We start from the raw sequence: 18,362 nt of genomic DNA, 5'->3' as shown, positions 1-18,362 counted from the left end.
ACAAAGGATAACATTAAACTCAAAGTAAACAGACAGAAGGAAATAATAAGGACAAGAGCAAAAACCGCCCTGGCCAGTTTGGCTCAGCAGTTAGAGCATCAACCTGTGGATCGACGGGTCTCAGGTCTGATTCCTGGTCAAGGGCAGGTACTTGGGTTGCCGGTTTGATCCCCGGCCCCAGTCAGGTTTGTGTGGGAGACAATCAATCGATGTGTCTGTCTCTCTCTCTCCCCTCTCTCCCTTCACTCTCTCGAAAAATCAATAGAAAAATATCCTCGAGTGAGAATTAACAATAAATAAAGAAAGAAAGTAAAAAGAATAAGGAAAATCTAGAGATGAAAAAGAAGATATCACTACACATCCTACAAATATTAAAAAGATGCCAAAGGAATATTATAAACAACTTTATACCAATAAATTCAGCAACTTACATGAAATGACATGTACCTTGAAATACATAATACATAAAAACTGACACAAAAGGAAATAGAAAATCTGAACAGTCCTATAATTACTAAGGAAACTGAATCTGTTATTGAAAACTACAGCCAAACAGACATTTATGTCAAATATTTAAGGAAAAACTAATTTCAATTTTATATAAAATCTTACAGAAAGTAGAGGATGAGGGAACACTTTCCCAACGGTTTTATGAGGTCAGCAAAACCATGATATTAAAACCTGGCAAAATGTGCCTGAGTTGGCTCCGTGGTTGAACATTGACCCATACACCAAGAGGTCATCAGTTTGATTCTTGGTCAGGGCACATGCCCAGGCTATAGGCCAAATACCCAGTGGGGGGCATGCAGGAAGCGGCCAACCAATGTTCTCTCTCATTGATGTTTCTCTCTCTCTCTCCCTCTCCCTTCCTTTCTCTCTAAAATCAATAAAGAAAAAACATTTAAAAAAAAAAAACTGGCAAAGACGCTACAAGAAAATAACTATAGAATATGTCACTTGTGACCACTGCAAAAATCTTTAGGAAAATATTAGCAAATCAAAGCAGGGGTTATCTAGAAATACAAGATTGGTTTAATATTCTTTTTTTAAAAAATCAATCATTTTAATTCATAGTAGTAATAGAATTGTAGCAAGCCAGCCTCCGAGATGGCCCCCACCAATCTGTCTCCTGGTATTTACACCATGGTATTACCATTGGTCTGTATGACCAATAGAATACTGCATAAATTATGATACTGTAAAGACACTCTCCAAATAATGTTGTTATAAAGGCACTGCCTGTCTTCAGTCTTGGTCACTTTCATTCTTGGATCACTCTCTTCGGGGAAGCCAGCTGCCAGGACATGAGTAGCCCTAAGGAGAGGTCCACGTGGAGAACAACTAAGCCCTCTCTCCAGCCACAGCCAGCAGAGAACTGAGACCTACCTATAACCATGCAGGTGAGTCACCTCGAAAGTGGATCCTCCAGGGCCCAACTCTGAGTCACAGCCACTCAACAAAGCTACTCCTGAACTCCTGATTCTCAGGGACTGTGTTTACAATAGATGTTATCATAATTAGTTCTCACAACAAGTGTTTGTTTATTATCGCATGAAAAAGTGCTCAACGTCACCATTCTCAGAGAAAACCAATGAACTGCCATTTTATGCCCACCTGGAATGGCTAAACTTCAACTATGAAAATGTGAAGTACTGGCACGGATGTGGGGCTCCTGGAACCACGCTGGAAAACTCTCCAGTACTTTCTTATAAAATTAAACATACCTTGACCATATAACCCCGAACTTTTACACCCAGCATAAACAACAAGTTACTGGGCAGTCTGGGAGGGACCCAGCTGGACCAGCTCAAATGTGGTCATCAGGAATTTCTCAACTCAGCAACTGTAACCTTGACATTTAACTTTTCATTGGTACTTAACATACAAGAGAGAAATGCACTCATCATAAATGTATAGTCTGCTGAATTCACAAACCCATCCACGCAGCCAGCTCCCGGAAGGAGAAACATCCCCAGTGCCCCACCGTCCCCAGTCTGATTTCCTTGGGCCACAGTGATCAGCTCAGGGATGGGGATGTGACCCAAGCTGGACCACTGAGATCCAGCCTGGAAATTTGGGTGAAACTACTGGGAAGAGAGACCTCTCTGTGCCCTGGAGTCCCTAGGCAGGTAACTAATACCCTTACGTGTGAGCTCCATGAGAACAGTGAGTTTCATCTGTTTTGTTGGACTACTGAGTTAGTCATACTTCCTAGAACACTTCCTGACACACAACAGGCACTAAATAAAGATTTGTTGAATGAATGAATTATACAGCCCCTTAATGGATTGAAGCATGTCCTTGTCTCAGAAAAGAATCCCCACCCAGACCTAGAGAGACCAATTCAATTTAATACAGATGGTATCTAGGTATTTAAGAGACACAGAGAAGCAGCTAACAGAGACTAAGAGCTTAGTGTGCTCTGGAGTAGGGTAGTCCTGGGTTCAAGTCCTGGCTCTGCTACTTATTTGCTATATGGCCTTGGGCAAGCTTCTCTACCTTTCTGCATCTCTATTTCCTGTTTTTCAAAACAGAATCATAAACCCTGGCTTGTAGGGATGTTGGCACATTCAAGGCTTGTGCATAAACTGATGACGAGTGGGAGACTCAGTTTGGCTGCCTGCAGAAACCAGGAATGGGGTTGAAACTGTGGGTGCAGCCTGGCCAGTGTGGCTCACTGGTTGAGGGTCGACTCATGCACCAAGAGGTTAGGGCACATGCCCAGGTTGTGAGCCCAATCCCCAGTGGGGAACATGCAGGAGGCGGCCAATCAATGTTTTCTCTCTTTTTTTTTTATCCTCACCCAAGGACATTTTTTTTCATTTTTTATTCAGATAGAGTGGGAGGGAGAGAGAGGAGGAGGGAGAGAAAGAGAGAGAGAGAGAGATAGAAACATCAATGTGAAAGGTACACACTGAGTGGCTGCCACCTGCACGACCCAACCAGGGCCGGGGACAAACTGCAACCGAGGTACATGCCCTTAGCGGAAACCGAACCCGGGTCTCTCCGGACTGCAGGCCGACCCTCTAACCGCTGAGCCAAACTGGCCAGGGCAAATGTTCTCTCACTGATGTTTCTATCTCTCTCCTTTCCCCTCTCTCTCTAAACTCAATTTAAAAAAGAAATTGTGGATGCAAACTGGAACTAGACAATGTGATTCTAGCTCTTATCATTTAGCACTTGTGTGCCAACAGGCAGGTTACTTAACAGCTCCACTCAGTTTCATCATTCATTAAGGCAGTGTTAATGATGGCAATCTGTCAATCTCATGGGATATGGTAAGAACCAATTAGTATATGTAAAGACTATGCAGCGTTAGTGCTTATGACTATTTTTTTCTTTTTTATTAATTTATTTTTGTTACAGATGTTTCTCCTTTTTCTTTATTGACACCCTCCTCCCGATTCCCCCTCCGCCCCAGCATTGTTGTCTATGGCCACTGGTTATGCATACATGCATGTAAATTCTTTGGTTTATCTCTCTTCCCCCATTCCTGTCTTCTGAGGTTGTCATAATCTGTACCCTACTACTATGTCTCTGGGTCTATTTTGTTCATCAGCTTATTTTGTTCATTATATTCCACAAACAAGTGAGATTATGTGATATTTGTCTTCCTCTGATTGGCTTAGTTCGTTTACCATAATACAGTGATACCTCGGTTCTTGAACGCCTCGGTTTTCGACCAAATCGGTATTCGACCAGGAGATTCGAGAAACTTTTGTCTCGGAATCCGAACAAATATTTGGAACTCGAACTTCCGAGATGAGCCGAGTTGAGCCGAATGGCGTTCATTCGGCCCAGCGCGCCTTGCTCGCGTCATCAGTGTGAGTGCAGAGAGAGAGTCACGCTTTGTGGAGTCACGCTATCCTATTGGGTTTCATTGCTTCGGTTCTCGAACAATTCGGTTCTCGACCGTCCTCCTGGAACAAATTATGTTCGAGAACCGAGGTATCACTGTATTCTCCAGGTCCCTCCACGTCATCTCAAAAAGTACGAGATCTTTCTTTCTTACAGCTGCATAGAATTACATTGTGTATATGTACCACAGCTTTTTATCCACTCGTCTACTAATGAACACTTGGGCTGTTTCCAGATTTTAGCAATTGTAAACAGTGCTGCTATGAACATAGGGGTACCTATATTCGTTCTGACTGATGTTTCAGGCTTCTTAGGACATATTCCTAGAAGTGGGATCACTGGGTATGACTATTAACACTACTTTATATTATTTTTTACTGTCTTATTTACTCCCCTGTCACTAGACTCCAGAATGATATTCACCACCCTGACCCATACAGCAAGGGAAGTATGTGACTCGATTTTCACCAAACAGCAGTGAGAGGAATCTCCTGGGGGCTTCCAGGAAAGAACTTTTCTCCTTCTCTCTCATTTCCTGCCCCCCCCCCCCATGCCACACACACACACATTCTCCCTTTGGAAACTGGTATAAAGGCATGATGCCTGGAGCTCCAGCAGCCCTTATGAGGCCCTGACGAAAGTTATGGACTGATTACAAAGATAGTAGAGACAGACAGAGTCCTCAGGTCCCTAATGACATCACCAAGCCACCAAACCAGTCACAGAGCCACCTCTCTCCACCAACAATAAACATCCTTTAAGGTTCGATTAAGATTTACTGGCTAGGTTTTCAATTAATCACAGATGAGCACAAACTGGTTTGTGGCTTGTTCTTTTTTTCACAATATGCATATATTTTTGTAAATTTAGTAAGTCCCTAAATTTACCCCTTTTTTTTTTTTTTAATCCTCACCCGAGGATATTTTTCCATTTTTTGTACAGATAGAGTGGGAGGGAAAGAGAGGAAGGAGAGAGAGAGAAACATCAACGTGAAGGGACACATCGAGTGGCCGCCACCCGCACGACCAACCAGGGCCAGGGACAAACTGCAACCGAAGTACGTGCCCTTAGCGGGAACCGAACCCGGGTCTCTCCGGACCGCAGGCCAATGCTCTAACAGCTGAGCCAAACTGGCCAGGGCTAAATTTACCCCATTTAGGGACAGAGGCACTGGGGTAGGCCTGGGGGTGGTCCAAGACATTGGGGTGGGCCCCTAAGAAACTGACCACGAAGTCTCAAAGAGGGGAGGACAAGGTATTTCTTTGGGGCATAGGAAAAAAAAAACAGAACTTCTGGTTATGTTTATATTTTGAAGAAGGAGGGGAGGGAAGGGAAAGAAAAAGAAAGAAAGAAGAGGAAAAGGAGAAGAAATTAAGCTTTACTGGCCATATATAGCTATATTGAGATCGTCTACAGAGATGGCCTCTAGCACCTCCCAGCTGGCAGGTGCCACCATCCCAAGGTGCTGGACCAAGGCTGAAAGGGGACACGGGCGCCCTCTCCTGTTTGCTTAACGTAATGCAGCCAGGGCAAACAGATTTCTAAGATTTCTAAGGGGATAGTCTAAGGTTGCAAAGCAACCAGCCCTCACACAGGGCTTCTCACAAAGAGTCCTGCTCAGAAACTTCCACTGAAGATTTCACAATGTGAGCAGGAGTAAATTCCAACAAACGTCTCCACATAGGAAGGGGTGGGATTGAAACATGAACAGTGGGGTGAACACAGTGGATGGCACACTGCTCTCATCTGGATCTCTGTGCCCTGATTAGTTAGGTCTTTGCCAGCTGTGACAGCCATACACAAAGAATGTCAAAACTAGGCTCTCACAGAGAGTTGCACCAAGAGTTTCCAAATGCATTTAACAATGTCTGTGCAAGAAAAAATTTTTAGTGAGGGCAAAAATATTTGGGGGGCCATGAATACACAAAATAAAATTTTTATGGTTTAAATTTATTTTAGAGCGAGAGGAAGCAGGGAGAGAGAGACAGAGAGAAAGAGAAAGAGAGAAACATCGATCGGCTGCTTCCTGCATACTCCCTACCGGGGATTGAGCCTGCAACATGGGCACGTGCCCTGACCAGGAATCAAACCAGTGACCTTTCGGTGCATGGGACAAAGTTCAACCAAGCCACACTAGCCAGGGAAATTTTTATTTTTAAAATATTAATTTTTTAATGTTCAAGGTAGTTTTAATTAATGAATTTATTTATTTTATCCTCACCCAAGGACATTCCTTCCATTTTTTGTTCACATAGAGTGGGAAGGAGAGAGAGGAAGAGAGAGAAACATCGATGTGTCCCTTTCACATCGAGTGGCTGCCACCCGCACGACCCAACCAGGGCCGGGGATAAACTGCAACCGAGGTTCACGCCCTTAGTGGGAACCGAACCTCGGTCTCTCTGGACTGCAGGCCGATGCTCTAACCGCTGAGCCAAACCGGCCAGGGTGGTAGTTTTATTTCTAAAACAGGGTAACATTAAGCTTCTGGTCTGTTCTGCCAATGTACAAGCTACAGATGCATGCTCAGCCACTGAGGGGCGCTCTGTAGGAGCATGTTTGAAAAGTGAATAAAAATCCATATAAAACAAATATTCAAATAGTTTCCATAGGAACACAGGTGAGTATGACTCCATCGCCTATCATTCTATATCGGTCCATCTGTGCCAACCCTACTTACAAAGACATTTCAAAACTAGCAATAAATAAGTTACACGGTCCTCCCAAATCCCACAGAGGTCAAGCTGCACTCGTAAAATAGCTCCAAGAAGGGCATCTACACATTAATAGGAGCCGAAGCACAGGCCGCTGGGTGGCGCTTCATCTCACGCCTCCCAGGCGCAGGACATGGGCAGAACGCTCATACCCTGTAAACTATTAATTTCAGCCCTTCTAATTTTTGTGTACGTTTTTATTTTATATTTGTTTATTTATTTTTGTTCATCCTCACCTGAGGATAGTTTTTCTTTTTTTTTTTTTTTTTTTTTGGTACGTGCCCTTAGCGGAACCGAACCCGGGATTCTCTGGTCCGCAGGCCGACACTTCAACCGCTGAGCCAAACCGGCCAGGGCTGAGGATAGTTTTTCCATTGATTTTTGGAGAGAGTGGAACGGAGCGGGGAGGGGGAAGAGAGAGAGAGAGACACATCTATGAGAGAGAACCATCAACCGGCTGCCTTCTACACGCCCCTACTAGAGATAGAGCCTGAAACCCAGGAATGTGCTCAGTCTGGGAATTGAACCGGCAACCCTCTGGTGCATAGGAGGACACCCAACCAACTGAGCCACACCAGCCAGGGCAAATTTTTGTGTTATGTTTTTAAATACACATAGTATATTTACAGTATTATATACATGACCACTAAATAACTATACACGCACATACACACACATGTGTACACAAGCATGCACACACACATACTCAAAAATGTTTCCTTAACAGGGGAGCATAATAAAAATTGTTTGGAGGTCACTGGCAGCAGCCTGTCATGTAACAGAACTGGTGTGGTGCTCTGGAAATTATAAATAGACTCCTGGGCAGTGATTTTCAAACACTCATGCACACAAGAATCCTCTCTGGAGAATGTTAAAAATAAAAACGTTCCGCCTTCCCCGGTTAGGTCCAATCAGGGCCTGCAGGTGGCACTCCTGGGCAGCTAAAGGGAGCACCCACAAAGCTCGCTTTAGCTTTTGTCCCTCCAGATGGGCTATCTTTCAGCTCACCAATCTTCTAAGCAGCTGCATTTAATCTGGTATTTGTTTAGGCCTTCTACAAAGCTCTGAAAGTCAATTGCTGTACTTGTTATTTCTCAAAGTTCTATTTGGTTCTTTTTCTAACATCCTGGTAATTTTTATTGCACTTATGTTTTACAGTCCTATTTTATCCTTTCACATACAGACATAGGTATTTGATCTCCACATCTGATCATTCCAATGTCTGCAGGTCTTGACCTGCCATGTTTTGTGTCTGTGACTCTTGCTCATGGTGCCCACTTCTCTGTACAGCATGTAGTTTCTCATCATGAGCTCCTATGTGCCAGAACGCTACCTGAAGGAATTCACCAAGCCCAGACCCAGATGGCGCTTCTACACACAGGGTTTGCTTGTCCTTGCCAGGAGTTTAGGGGCACACAATCCCAGATTCATTCTCAGCCTGCTGTTTCCAGGACCTTTCAAAGAGAATAATTCAGGCCCAAACCCACATAAGGGACAGTCAGTGGCCACACATTATCAGAGGATGTTTTTAGTCTCCAACAAGATCTAAGGCTGTGTGCCTTTGCAAGGTGGGTTTTCCCCAGCTCACCCTTCCTCTGAGGGGTACCTTTCCCAGGACCTGACAAAGCAGCCCCCCTGCCCAGCTCTCCCACAGCATAGGCCCTGTCCTCAAGGACATGTGACTCGGAATGTCCCTGGAGCATCAAGCGGCTTCAATGCTCAGTTCCCTCCTCAGCTCTTTGCTCCTGCTTTCTCTTTGCTCTGGGAAGACTCCCTTTTCTTCCTTGCAGGTACAACCGTTTATTTCAAAGGATGCTTTAAATATTTTATGAAGCATTAGGTAGTAGGAGGCTCTCTACTCAGCCACACTGCCCTCTCTCTGGTTGACTTTGTTCTTTTTCTTTATTCGGAAATATAACGCCAATCTCAGAACCTGATCAGGCAGACACAATAATTGCCCCGTGCTGGTTAGCCCGGCCCCTCTGCCTGTGGTCGCCTGTGGGTGCTGCCTGAGGAAGAGGAACACCACCATCTAGAGGCTTTACTGACTGCTCAGCTGTGACAGGCAACTCAGGACACACTGAGAAGGATCGCTCTAGGTTTAGCATTAAGATGATGACGATGATGATAAAAATAATAACAGTGCCTGACAGTCAACAAACATTTACGCAGCACTTAAGGGCCAGGCCCTGTTTAATGTTTTATGGATAATGACTTGCGGAATCAACATTAACAATCCAGTTTACAGACAACAAAGCTGAGGCCTAGAGAAGTTAAATGACTTGCCTGGGGTCACGCCGAAGGTGGCAGAACTCGAAGGTGGCAGAACTCATTCACAGGCAGGCAGCCGGCTCGAGGCTGAGGCCGGGTTCTTGGCCACTCAGCCACACGGCTGTTTACTGAACTCAGTATGTGCCAGGCCTGTGCTAAGAGCGTTAGTGCACGTAATAGATCCAACCCTCAGACCTATGAGGTAAGCGCTGTACTGTACAGAGGAGAAAACTGAGGTACAGGAAGGCACAGTGAAGTGCCCAGGACACACACCAAGTAAATGACAGGGCAGGGATCTGTGTGCTGAAAGCCTTTATCTGGAAGCAGAGATTTTAGCATCTGGGCAGTAATGCCTGCATATGATAGAAACAAATTCTCTCTGTTCTCATAACAGTATTAACCACCGGATGTGCGCGCTCTGGGCCAGGCCTTGACTTCCACTGTCACCTGCATCCTCACAAAAGTTCCAGCGATGAGTTCTATTATTGCCTTTACTTGATAAATATGGAGCCCTGGCCAGATTGGCTCAGCGGTTAGAGTGTCCGCCTGCGGTCCGGAGAGACCTGGGTTCGGTTCCCGCTAAGGGCATGTACCTCGGTTGCAGTTTGCTCCTGGCCCTGGTTGGTCGTGCAGGTGAGAGCCACTCGATGTGTCCCTTCACGTCGATGTTTCTCTCTCTCTCTCTTCCTCTCTCTCCCTCCCACTCTGTCTGTACAAAAAATGGAAAAATGTCCTCGGATGAGGATAAAAAATAAATAAAAAAATAAAATAAAAAAAAGATAAATATGGAAACGGAAGCTCAGAGAGATCCAGCTACTTGCCCAAAGTCACACAGCTAATAAGTGGTGTCAAGATTCCAATCCAGGAGTGGCCACTCTGTAGTAGATGGCCTTTGGTGGCCCTCCATATCACACGCTGTGTAGTCCCCTCCCACACTCTCTGGTCGGTGCCAGAGCTGCTCTGACCAACAGTGTGGTGGGAATGGCACTGTGCAGCTCCAGGCCCTGCCTTACATGGCCTGCAGCTTCTGTTTCTTCCCTCCTGGAAATCTGGCTTTTGGGAGCCCTGAGTGACCATGTGAGAAATGCAGCTACCCTGCTGGAGAGACCACGTGGAGAAGAGAGGTCCGGAGACAACTCTGGGAGGGGGAGAGGGAACCGGTCATTTCAACATCCCAGTCGAGCCTCCTGATGACTCCAGTCCCAGCCGCCCTCTGACCACAACCCCATGAGAGACCACCCAGCAAGACCAGCAGAACTGCCCAGCCGAGCCCAATCAGGCCACAGAACTCAAGAGAGACAATAAAAGTGTCACTGTTTTAGGGCACTAATCTTTGGTCATATTGCTATGTAGCAATGGAAAAACTGAAGCCAACTCCAAGGCCTACACTCATAAGAATGACCACACAGCCCTGGCCGGGTGGCTCAGTTGGTTGGAACATCGTCCTGATACGTCAGGGTTGTGGGTTTGATTCCAATTCAGGGCACATGCAAGAATCAACCAATGAATGCATAAATAAGTAGAACAACAAATCAATGTCTGTCTCCTTCCCTCCCTCTTTCTCTCTCAAAAAACAAACAAAATAGAATGACAACACAAAATTAAGCACTTCCAAAAGAAAACCAGTGCAGCCACCTGAATGAATGATCATGCTGAATATTAGTTTCCTATTGTTTCTGTAACATATGACCATAAACATGGCGGCTTAAAACCACACAAATGTGTTATCTGTGGTTCCAGAGATAAGTTCAAAATGTGTCTCACAGGGCTGGACTCAAGGTGTCAGCAGAGGAAAGTTCCCTTCTGGAGGCTCCGGGGGAGAATCCGTGTCCTGGTCTTTTCCAGCTTCTAGAGGCCGCCTGCATTGCCTGGCTTGTGGCCCCTCCTCCATCTTCAAGGCCAGCAGTGTAGCACCTTCAAATCAGTCCCCTTCCTGTCTCCCTCTTTCATTTCTAAGGACACTTGCGATTACAGTGGGCCCATGTGGATAATCCAGGATAATCTCCCTATCCTCAATCCTTGTTTCGTCACATCTGTGAAGTCCACTTTGTCATGGATGGTGAACACGTTCAGCAGGTTAGGGATCGCAATGTGGCCATCTTTGGGGGTGGGGCAACTGCTCTGCCTACTGTGAGTGGTAAACTAGAGAAATGAACAGTATACTCCAAAGGAATAAGCAGAAACAAACTGGAATCTCCCCTCTGCCCAGAGACATCCCAAGGCTCCCCTGGAGGCATCAGTGGTGCACTTTGCAAGAGTGGCCTTAACATGCCTGACACCAACCTCTTTTATTTTATATTTTTTCCCCCAGAAATCTTTGTTTAAAAATATCCACGCTGCCCTGGCTGGCGTTGCTCAGTGGTTAGAGTGCCAGCCCACATACCATTGGGTCCTGGGTTCAATTCCCAGTCCAGGGCACGTACCTCGGTTGCAGTTCAGTCCCGGCCCTGGTTAGGATTGTGTGGGAGGCAACCAATTGATGTATCTCTCTCATATCGATGTTTCTCCCTCTCTCCCTCCCTCCTACTCTATCTTAAGATACATGGAAAAGTATCCTCACGTGAAGATTTAAAAAAAAAAAAAAGATTAAAGTCAGTGCAGTCCACTCTCTAAAAGCATCTCCAACTAAACCTGTCCCAGACTCTGCAACCTGCCCCTCCTCCAGTTTGCCGTTACTCACAATCCACAGGAAATCCTGCCGGCTCTACCTTCCAAACAACTCCACTGGTTATTCATTACCAAGGGAAAAGGAAAGGTTCTTGTAGTGGCCACCACCTTAACCAAGGGATCCCAGTTACCATCACAAATGACGGAAGCAACAGACATCAGTAGCCCCCTGAGGTGATGTCCTTAGGACACAGCATCACGTCAGTGGTATTCCTGCCAAAGATGCTCAACATAAATCAAATCAGAGGAAATGATCAGAAAACTCCAGGTTGTGGGACACTCTATGGGGCACCTGGCTTGGACTCTTCCAAATGTCAATGTTATGAAAAACAAGAAAGGACAGGGATGCTGTTATAAAGCAGGGTCAGCAAACATTTTCCATAAAGGGTCACAGAGTAAATATTTTAGATTTGTGGACCATACAAACCCAACTTTGTAGCCACAGAAATATGCAAACAAATGTGTGTGGCACTGCTCTTATTCAACATAGTACTGAAGGTATTAGCCACAGCAATTAGAAAAGAAGAAAAAATAAAAGAAATCCAAATCGGAAAGAAGGAAGTGAAACTTTCATTATTCGCTGACATGATAATGTACATAGAAAACCCTAAAGACTCCATCAAAAATCTACTAGATTTAATAAATGAATATGGCAAAGTAGCAGGATACAAAATTAACATCCAGAAATCAATGGTATTCTTATACATCAATAATGAACACTCAGAAAGGAGAACAAACAAACAAATAAAAACAATCCCATTTACTATTGCAACAACAACAACAAAAATACCTAGGACTAAACTTAACCAAAGAGGTAAAAGACCTGTTCTCAGAAAACTACAAGACATTGAAAAAAGAAATAGAGGAAAATATAACAAAGTGGAAACATAGCCCTGGCCAGTTTGGCTCAGTGGGTGGAACATCAGCCTGCAGACAAAAGAGTCCCGGGTTCGGTTCCCGCTAGGAGCACATACCAAAAAAAAAAAAAAAAGTGGAAACATATACCATGTTCATGGATCAGAAAAATCAAATCAAAACATTAAAATGTCCATACTAGCCCTAGCCGGTTTGGCTTAGCAGTTAGAGCGTCGGCCTGCAGTCCGGAGAGACTTAGGTTCGGTTTCCGCTAAGGGCATGTACCTCGGTTGCAGTTTGTCCCCGGCCCTGGTTGGGTCGTGTGGGTGGCAGCCACTCGATGTGTCCCTTTCATGTCGATGTTTCTCTCTCTCTCTCCCTCCCGCTCTATCTGAACAAAAAAATAAAAAATAAAAAAAATAGCCCTGGCCAGTTTGGCTCAGCGGTTAGAGCGTCAGCCTGCGGTCTGGAGAGACCCGGGTTCGGTTCCCGCTAAGGGCACGTACTTCGGTTGCAGTTTGTCCCCGGACCTGGTTGGTCGTGCGGGTGGCAGCCACTCGATGTGTCCCTTCACGTCGATGTTTCTCGCTCTCTCTCCCTTCCTCTCTCTCCCTCCCACTCTATCTGTACAAAAAATGGAAAAATGTCCTCGGTTGAGGATAAAAAAATAAATAAAAAATAAAAATAAAAAAATAAAATGTCCATACTACCCAAAGCAATCTACAGATTCAATGCAATCCCTATTAAAGTACCAACAGCATATTTCACAGATCTAGAATACTCCAAAAGTTTATATGAAACCATAAAAGACCCCAAACAGCCACAGCAATTTTGAAAAAGAAGAATAAAGTGGGAGGGATCACAATACCAGATATCAAGTTATACTACAAAGCCATCATAATTGAAACAGCCTGGTACTGGCACAAGAACAGACACATCGATCAATGGAACGAAACAGCGAATCCAGATATTGACCTAAGACAGTATGCATAATTAATATTCAACAAAGGAAGCAAGAGCATACAATGGAGAAAAGACCATCTCTTCAATAAATGGTGCTGGGAAAACTCGACAGCTATATGCAAAAAAATGAAACTAGACCACCAACTTACACCATACACAAGAATAAACTCAAAATGAATAAAAGACTTAAATGTAACCCATGAAACCATAAAAATCCTAGAAGAAAATGTAGACAGAAAAATCTCAGACAACATATGCAGTGGAATTTTCACTGATACATCACCTAGGGCAAGAGAAACAAAGGAAAAAATTAATAAATGGGACTATATCAAACTTAAAAGCTTCTGCATGACAAAAGAAACCAGCATCAAGATGAAAAGGGAACCCACTCTCTGGAAGAACATATTTGCCAACGATACACTGGATAAGGGGTTAATATCCAAAATATACAGAGTACTCATACAACTCAACTAAAGGAAGACAAACAATCCAATTAAAAAATGGGCAGAGGACCTAAATAGACACTTCTCCAAATAGGACATACAAATGGCCAGGAGACACAAAAAGGTGCTCAACATCTCTAATCATCAGAGAGATGCAAATTAAAACAACTATGAGATACCACCTCACACCTGCCAAAACGGTGGCCATCAACAAATCCTCAAATAACAAATGCTGGAGAGGATGTGGAGAAAAGGGTACTCAGCACACTGCTGGTGGGAATGCAGACTGGTGCAGCCACTGTGGAAAACAATATGGTAGTTCCTCAAAAAATTAACAATGGAACTACCATTTGACCCAGTGATCCCACTTCTTGGAATATATAAACCTGAAACACCAATCAAGAAGAATATATGTACCCCTATGTTCACAGCAGCACTATTTACAATCACTAAGATCTGGAAACAACCCAAGTGCCCATCAGTAGACAAGAGTGGATACAAAGGCTGTGGTACATTTACACAATGGAATACTATGCAGCTGTAAAGAGAGATCTCTTACCCTTTGAGATGGCACGGAGGGAACTAGAGAGTATTATGCTAGGTGAGATAAGCCAGTCGGAGAAAGGCAAGTACCCCATGATCTCATTTAGTTGTGGAACATAATGAAGAAAATAAGCAGCTGACCAAAAGAGATCCAGAATCATGGAAATAGGGAACAGACTGACAAACCTCAGAGAGATGGAGGGGTGGGGGGAGAGAGGAGTGGGAACAGATAAACCAAAGAACTTGTATGCATATATGTACAACCATTCTACACGGACACTAGACTGCAGAAGACAGGAGGGGGGTGGGAGTGGGAAGGAGGGGATCAATGAGGAGAAAAGGGGTACATCTGTAATACTTGCAACAATTAAAAAAAAAAAAAGAAGAAGAATTTTTTTTTAAATGTGTGTGGCTGTGTTCCAATAAAACTTCATTTATGCCCTGGCTGGTTTGGCTGAGTGGTTAGAGCGTCGGCCTGCGGTCCAGAGAGACCCGGGTTCGGTTCCTGCTAAGGGCATGTACCTCGGTTGCAGTTTGTCCCCAGCCCTGGTTGGTCGTGCAGGTAGCAGCCACTCAATGTGTCCCTTTCACGTCAATGTTTCTCTCTGTCTGTCTCTCTCTCTCTCCCCCTCCCTCCCTCCCTTCCTCCCTATCTGAACAAAATACTGAAAAATGTCCTCGGGTGAGGATTAAAAAAAAAAAAAAAAAAAAACCCTTTATTTACAAAGATAGGCAGAGGGCCAGATTGCAGAGCCCTGTTGTAGATTAAAGGACATAACGAGACATGATAATCAAATGCAGTGCATGATCCTTAAGCAGACCCTAGAATAAAAATAATAATAAACAGTAAAAAAGGGTATTTCCAAGGCAATTGGAGAAGTCAGAATATGAACTATATATTAATATTGTTATCAATAATGTTATCAGTATTAAAATTCTTAGGTATGGCACTGTGTTTGTAGAATGTCTTTGTTCTTAGGAGATATAGGCTGAAATATTTAAGTGAATAATCATGGCCACAACTCATTTTCAAAATTGTTCAGGGAAAAAAGTTGTATATACATACATACACACATACATATGAGAGCAAAGATATACATATATGTATACATATGAGAGTAAAGACATAGCAACTTTGCTGAAGGCTAACAATGGATGAAATAAGTGGTAAAGAGTATGTAATTGATGATTCTACCATTCTTTCTTTCAACCTTTCTGTGGGTTTGAAACTTTAAAAAGAAGAGTTGGGGGGTGGAATGTCTCCAGAATCTGACTTCTCCTCCCCACTCGTCTCCCACCTGGACTACTGTGTTGCCTCCTCCCTGCATCCACAGTCACCCTATGCTTGCCAAATGGATCCTATTAAAATATAATACAGATCCTGTCCTTCCTCTGCTCAGACTCTCCAGTGAGTCCCATCCACTCAGAGTAAAGCCAAAGCATTTGCAGCAGCCCACAGGCCCTGCACAGTTTGCCCGCTTCTCCCACACTACCAGTTTCCTCTCTGCCCTCAGTCTCCACTTCATCTGTCTGCTCAGCCGCACTTGCTTCACTGTTCATCCAACATGCCAGGCACACTCTCACCTCAGGACCTTTGCATGTGCAGAACCACTGGGCTAGAATGTTCTACCCCCAAACACCTATACTGTTCGTTCCCTCCTCTTCTTGTATTTTCAGTGAGGTCTCCATAATAATCCTATATAAGCTTACAACCTGCCCCCAAATACTCCTTCTGCATCCCTGATGTTTTCTCCAGAATGGTTATTGCTATCTAATATACTTCATATTTTAACTATTGATTTTGTTTATTGTCTGGCTTCCCCCCCAGAATGTAAGGTCCCCGAGGACAAGATTTTTGGTCTTTTCTTTTCTGCTGTATCCACAACATCTATACAACAGCCACAACTCAGTGTGAACCACTGACTTAACATTGTATATCCACTTACCCTTCACAACAACGTATTATTCATAGCATAAATGCTTATATAATACACAAAATGGGAATAATAATAATATATACATCTCATAATAATTTGTGAAGATTTAATGTTAGAAAGCTTGTGAAGTGCTTAGCACACTGCCTGGCAAAGATGAGTGCCCATTAAATGTTGTAATTATAAAATACCCACTATACAGAAGAAGAGACTGAAGCCCAGAGTGGTTTAGAAGCTACTTTCTAAATTACAATGCTAAAACACATCACAGTGTTTGAGAAAAAGGCAGTGGCAGGAAACAGACACCAGCTCTGGGAATCCCATGCAGAATTTAAGACCTGCCTTTGGCACAAACTCATGTGCAACCTCAGCAATTAATTTCTGTTCTCGAGGCCTCCGTTTTCTCTTCTATAAACTGGGAGAAGTAATTTCCCATCCCTGACATAGGGATAAAATAGTGTGAGAGTCAAATGAGATAGCTGATATGCAAGCACCTGGTAATTGCAATCCAATGTTTTTCTAGTCTAAGATCTGCAGCTCTGGCAGAAGGCCCACCAAACAAACGTGAATGGACTAAGAACTGTAGGCCCTGGAAAGCAAACATTAAGAACCCAAACTCAGATGGATAAAAGGTGTGTTCCTCTTAACCATTCGGTTTTTGCTCATACTCCTCCCTCTCCTTCAACATCAGCCCTACCCCCATATTGTCTGGTGAGTTTCTCCTCACCCTGAAGCCGGCCCTGAACCCCAAGCCAAGTCAGGCGTTCAGTGGGCAATCCCATCACAGCTCTGTTCACTCTGGTCATCACTTGCAGAATAAGTCAGTCTCTACTTGAGGGCACAGACTAGGCTGACTTGGTCCCTGAAGTTTCACCAACACTACCCAGTACAAGGCCAGGCACAGAGTTGATGCTCAGAAAAATACTAGCTAAATTTGTAATGGATAGATGGATGAATGGTGGTTCCCTGAGCCAAAAATTACATTACTTTCCTAATTCCGTGCTCCCACAGGCCAATAGCAGCATACAGTTCATCTTTTTAAAGTAGCTCATATTTTGAGTGTTTACTATGCCCTTTAGATCTCAGCCCTGGCTGCCCTCCTCTAGACAGCCTTCCTGGCACCATGTCCCTGAATCAGGTGTTCTTTCTGGGCTCGAGTTTCCAACACCCTGACCATTCTGGGTTGACAATGATAGGTCATGAGTGTCTCTTCCAGTACCCTGCAAAAGCCAGCACAGTCTGTCTCCTGAATGAATGGACCGGCAAATACGGTGTTATCAGTGGACTAATGAGTAGATGGATGAGTGTTCACTCTGCTTAAAATTACCCTTGTGCCAGATTCCCAGACCATCTTCCTAGACCCCAACTTAACTTCTCCCCTAGACACGCTTCTAACCCAGTCCTACTTCCAGTAGTATTAACTCGGGCAAACCAATGTCCTAAACGGATGATATACAAGCACCTTTCACCTCTCAGGACAGGAGGAAAACTGAGGCACGGGATGTAGTTTTAGAAGTTAAGATGCCTAAGGAGAGCGTGGCAAATGACTCCACCTACCCTCCTCGGCTTGTCCCTAGCTTCTTTCAGCCCAGGAATGCCCCGCCCAAATGACTCTTGTCCCACATTATTGGCTCGCCTAGACGTCAGTCTCCACGCGCTCTCTTCCTCTATTGGCTGGTATTATCAACTCGGAGCTAGCGCCCTGACCCGCCCCCCAACCCACGCCCGTCCTTACAATTGGACTAACCGCACACCCTTATCGCACAGGTCCTCCCCTATTGGTTGCAAGATTCTGCCGGTTCGGGCTGTGATTGGTCGTGAACAGAAGTCCATCCCCCGAGAAACCACCTGAGAGGGGTTGGAGAATGGAAAGGTTGGAGGGACATGGGGTCAGACTCACGCTGAGCCGGCGGGAGGCAGATATAAGTCTTGAAGAACTCGCTTCGGCGGGCGCCCTCCTTAATGCGGTTGGCAAGCGGCTTGCTGATCTGCCGGATGCCCAAGTATAGCAGCTTCGCCATAGGGAACGCACCCACCACCATCTTGGCGGTCTCACGAGGGACGCGCAACCCTGCTGACTGGGCGGGGCGCCTCCAATCTCTCCCTCCTCCCCCGCC

At 44.6% G+C, this 18,362-nt stretch overlaps 1 protein-coding gene across 1 annotated transcript in view; it reads right to left on the bottom strand.

Moving 5' to 3' along the window:
* Window positions 1–18,315, bottom strand: part of OPA3 (outer mitochondrial membrane lipid metabolism regulator OPA3) — a 40,855-nt gene extending 22,540 nt beyond the window's left edge. The window contains exon 1 of the mRNA XM_036274157.1: window positions 18,146–18,315. Coding sequence (XP_036130050.1) covers window positions 18,146–18,287 — 142 coding nt within the window. The 5' untranslated portion in view covers window positions 18,288–18,315. The remainder of the gene's footprint in view (window positions 1–18,145) is intronic.
* Window positions 18,316–18,362: the final 47 nt, after the last annotated feature.

The sequence above is a fragment of the Molossus molossus genome, unplaced genomic scaffold, assembly GCF_014108415.1.
Source record: "Molossus molossus isolate mMolMol1 unplaced genomic scaffold, mMolMol1.p scaffold_m16_p_21, whole genome shotgun sequence".
Classification (NCBI taxonomy): Eukaryota; Metazoa; Chordata; class Mammalia; order Chiroptera; family Molossidae; genus Molossus; species Molossus molossus.
This window is presented reverse-complemented; position numbering and strand designations above follow the sequence as displayed.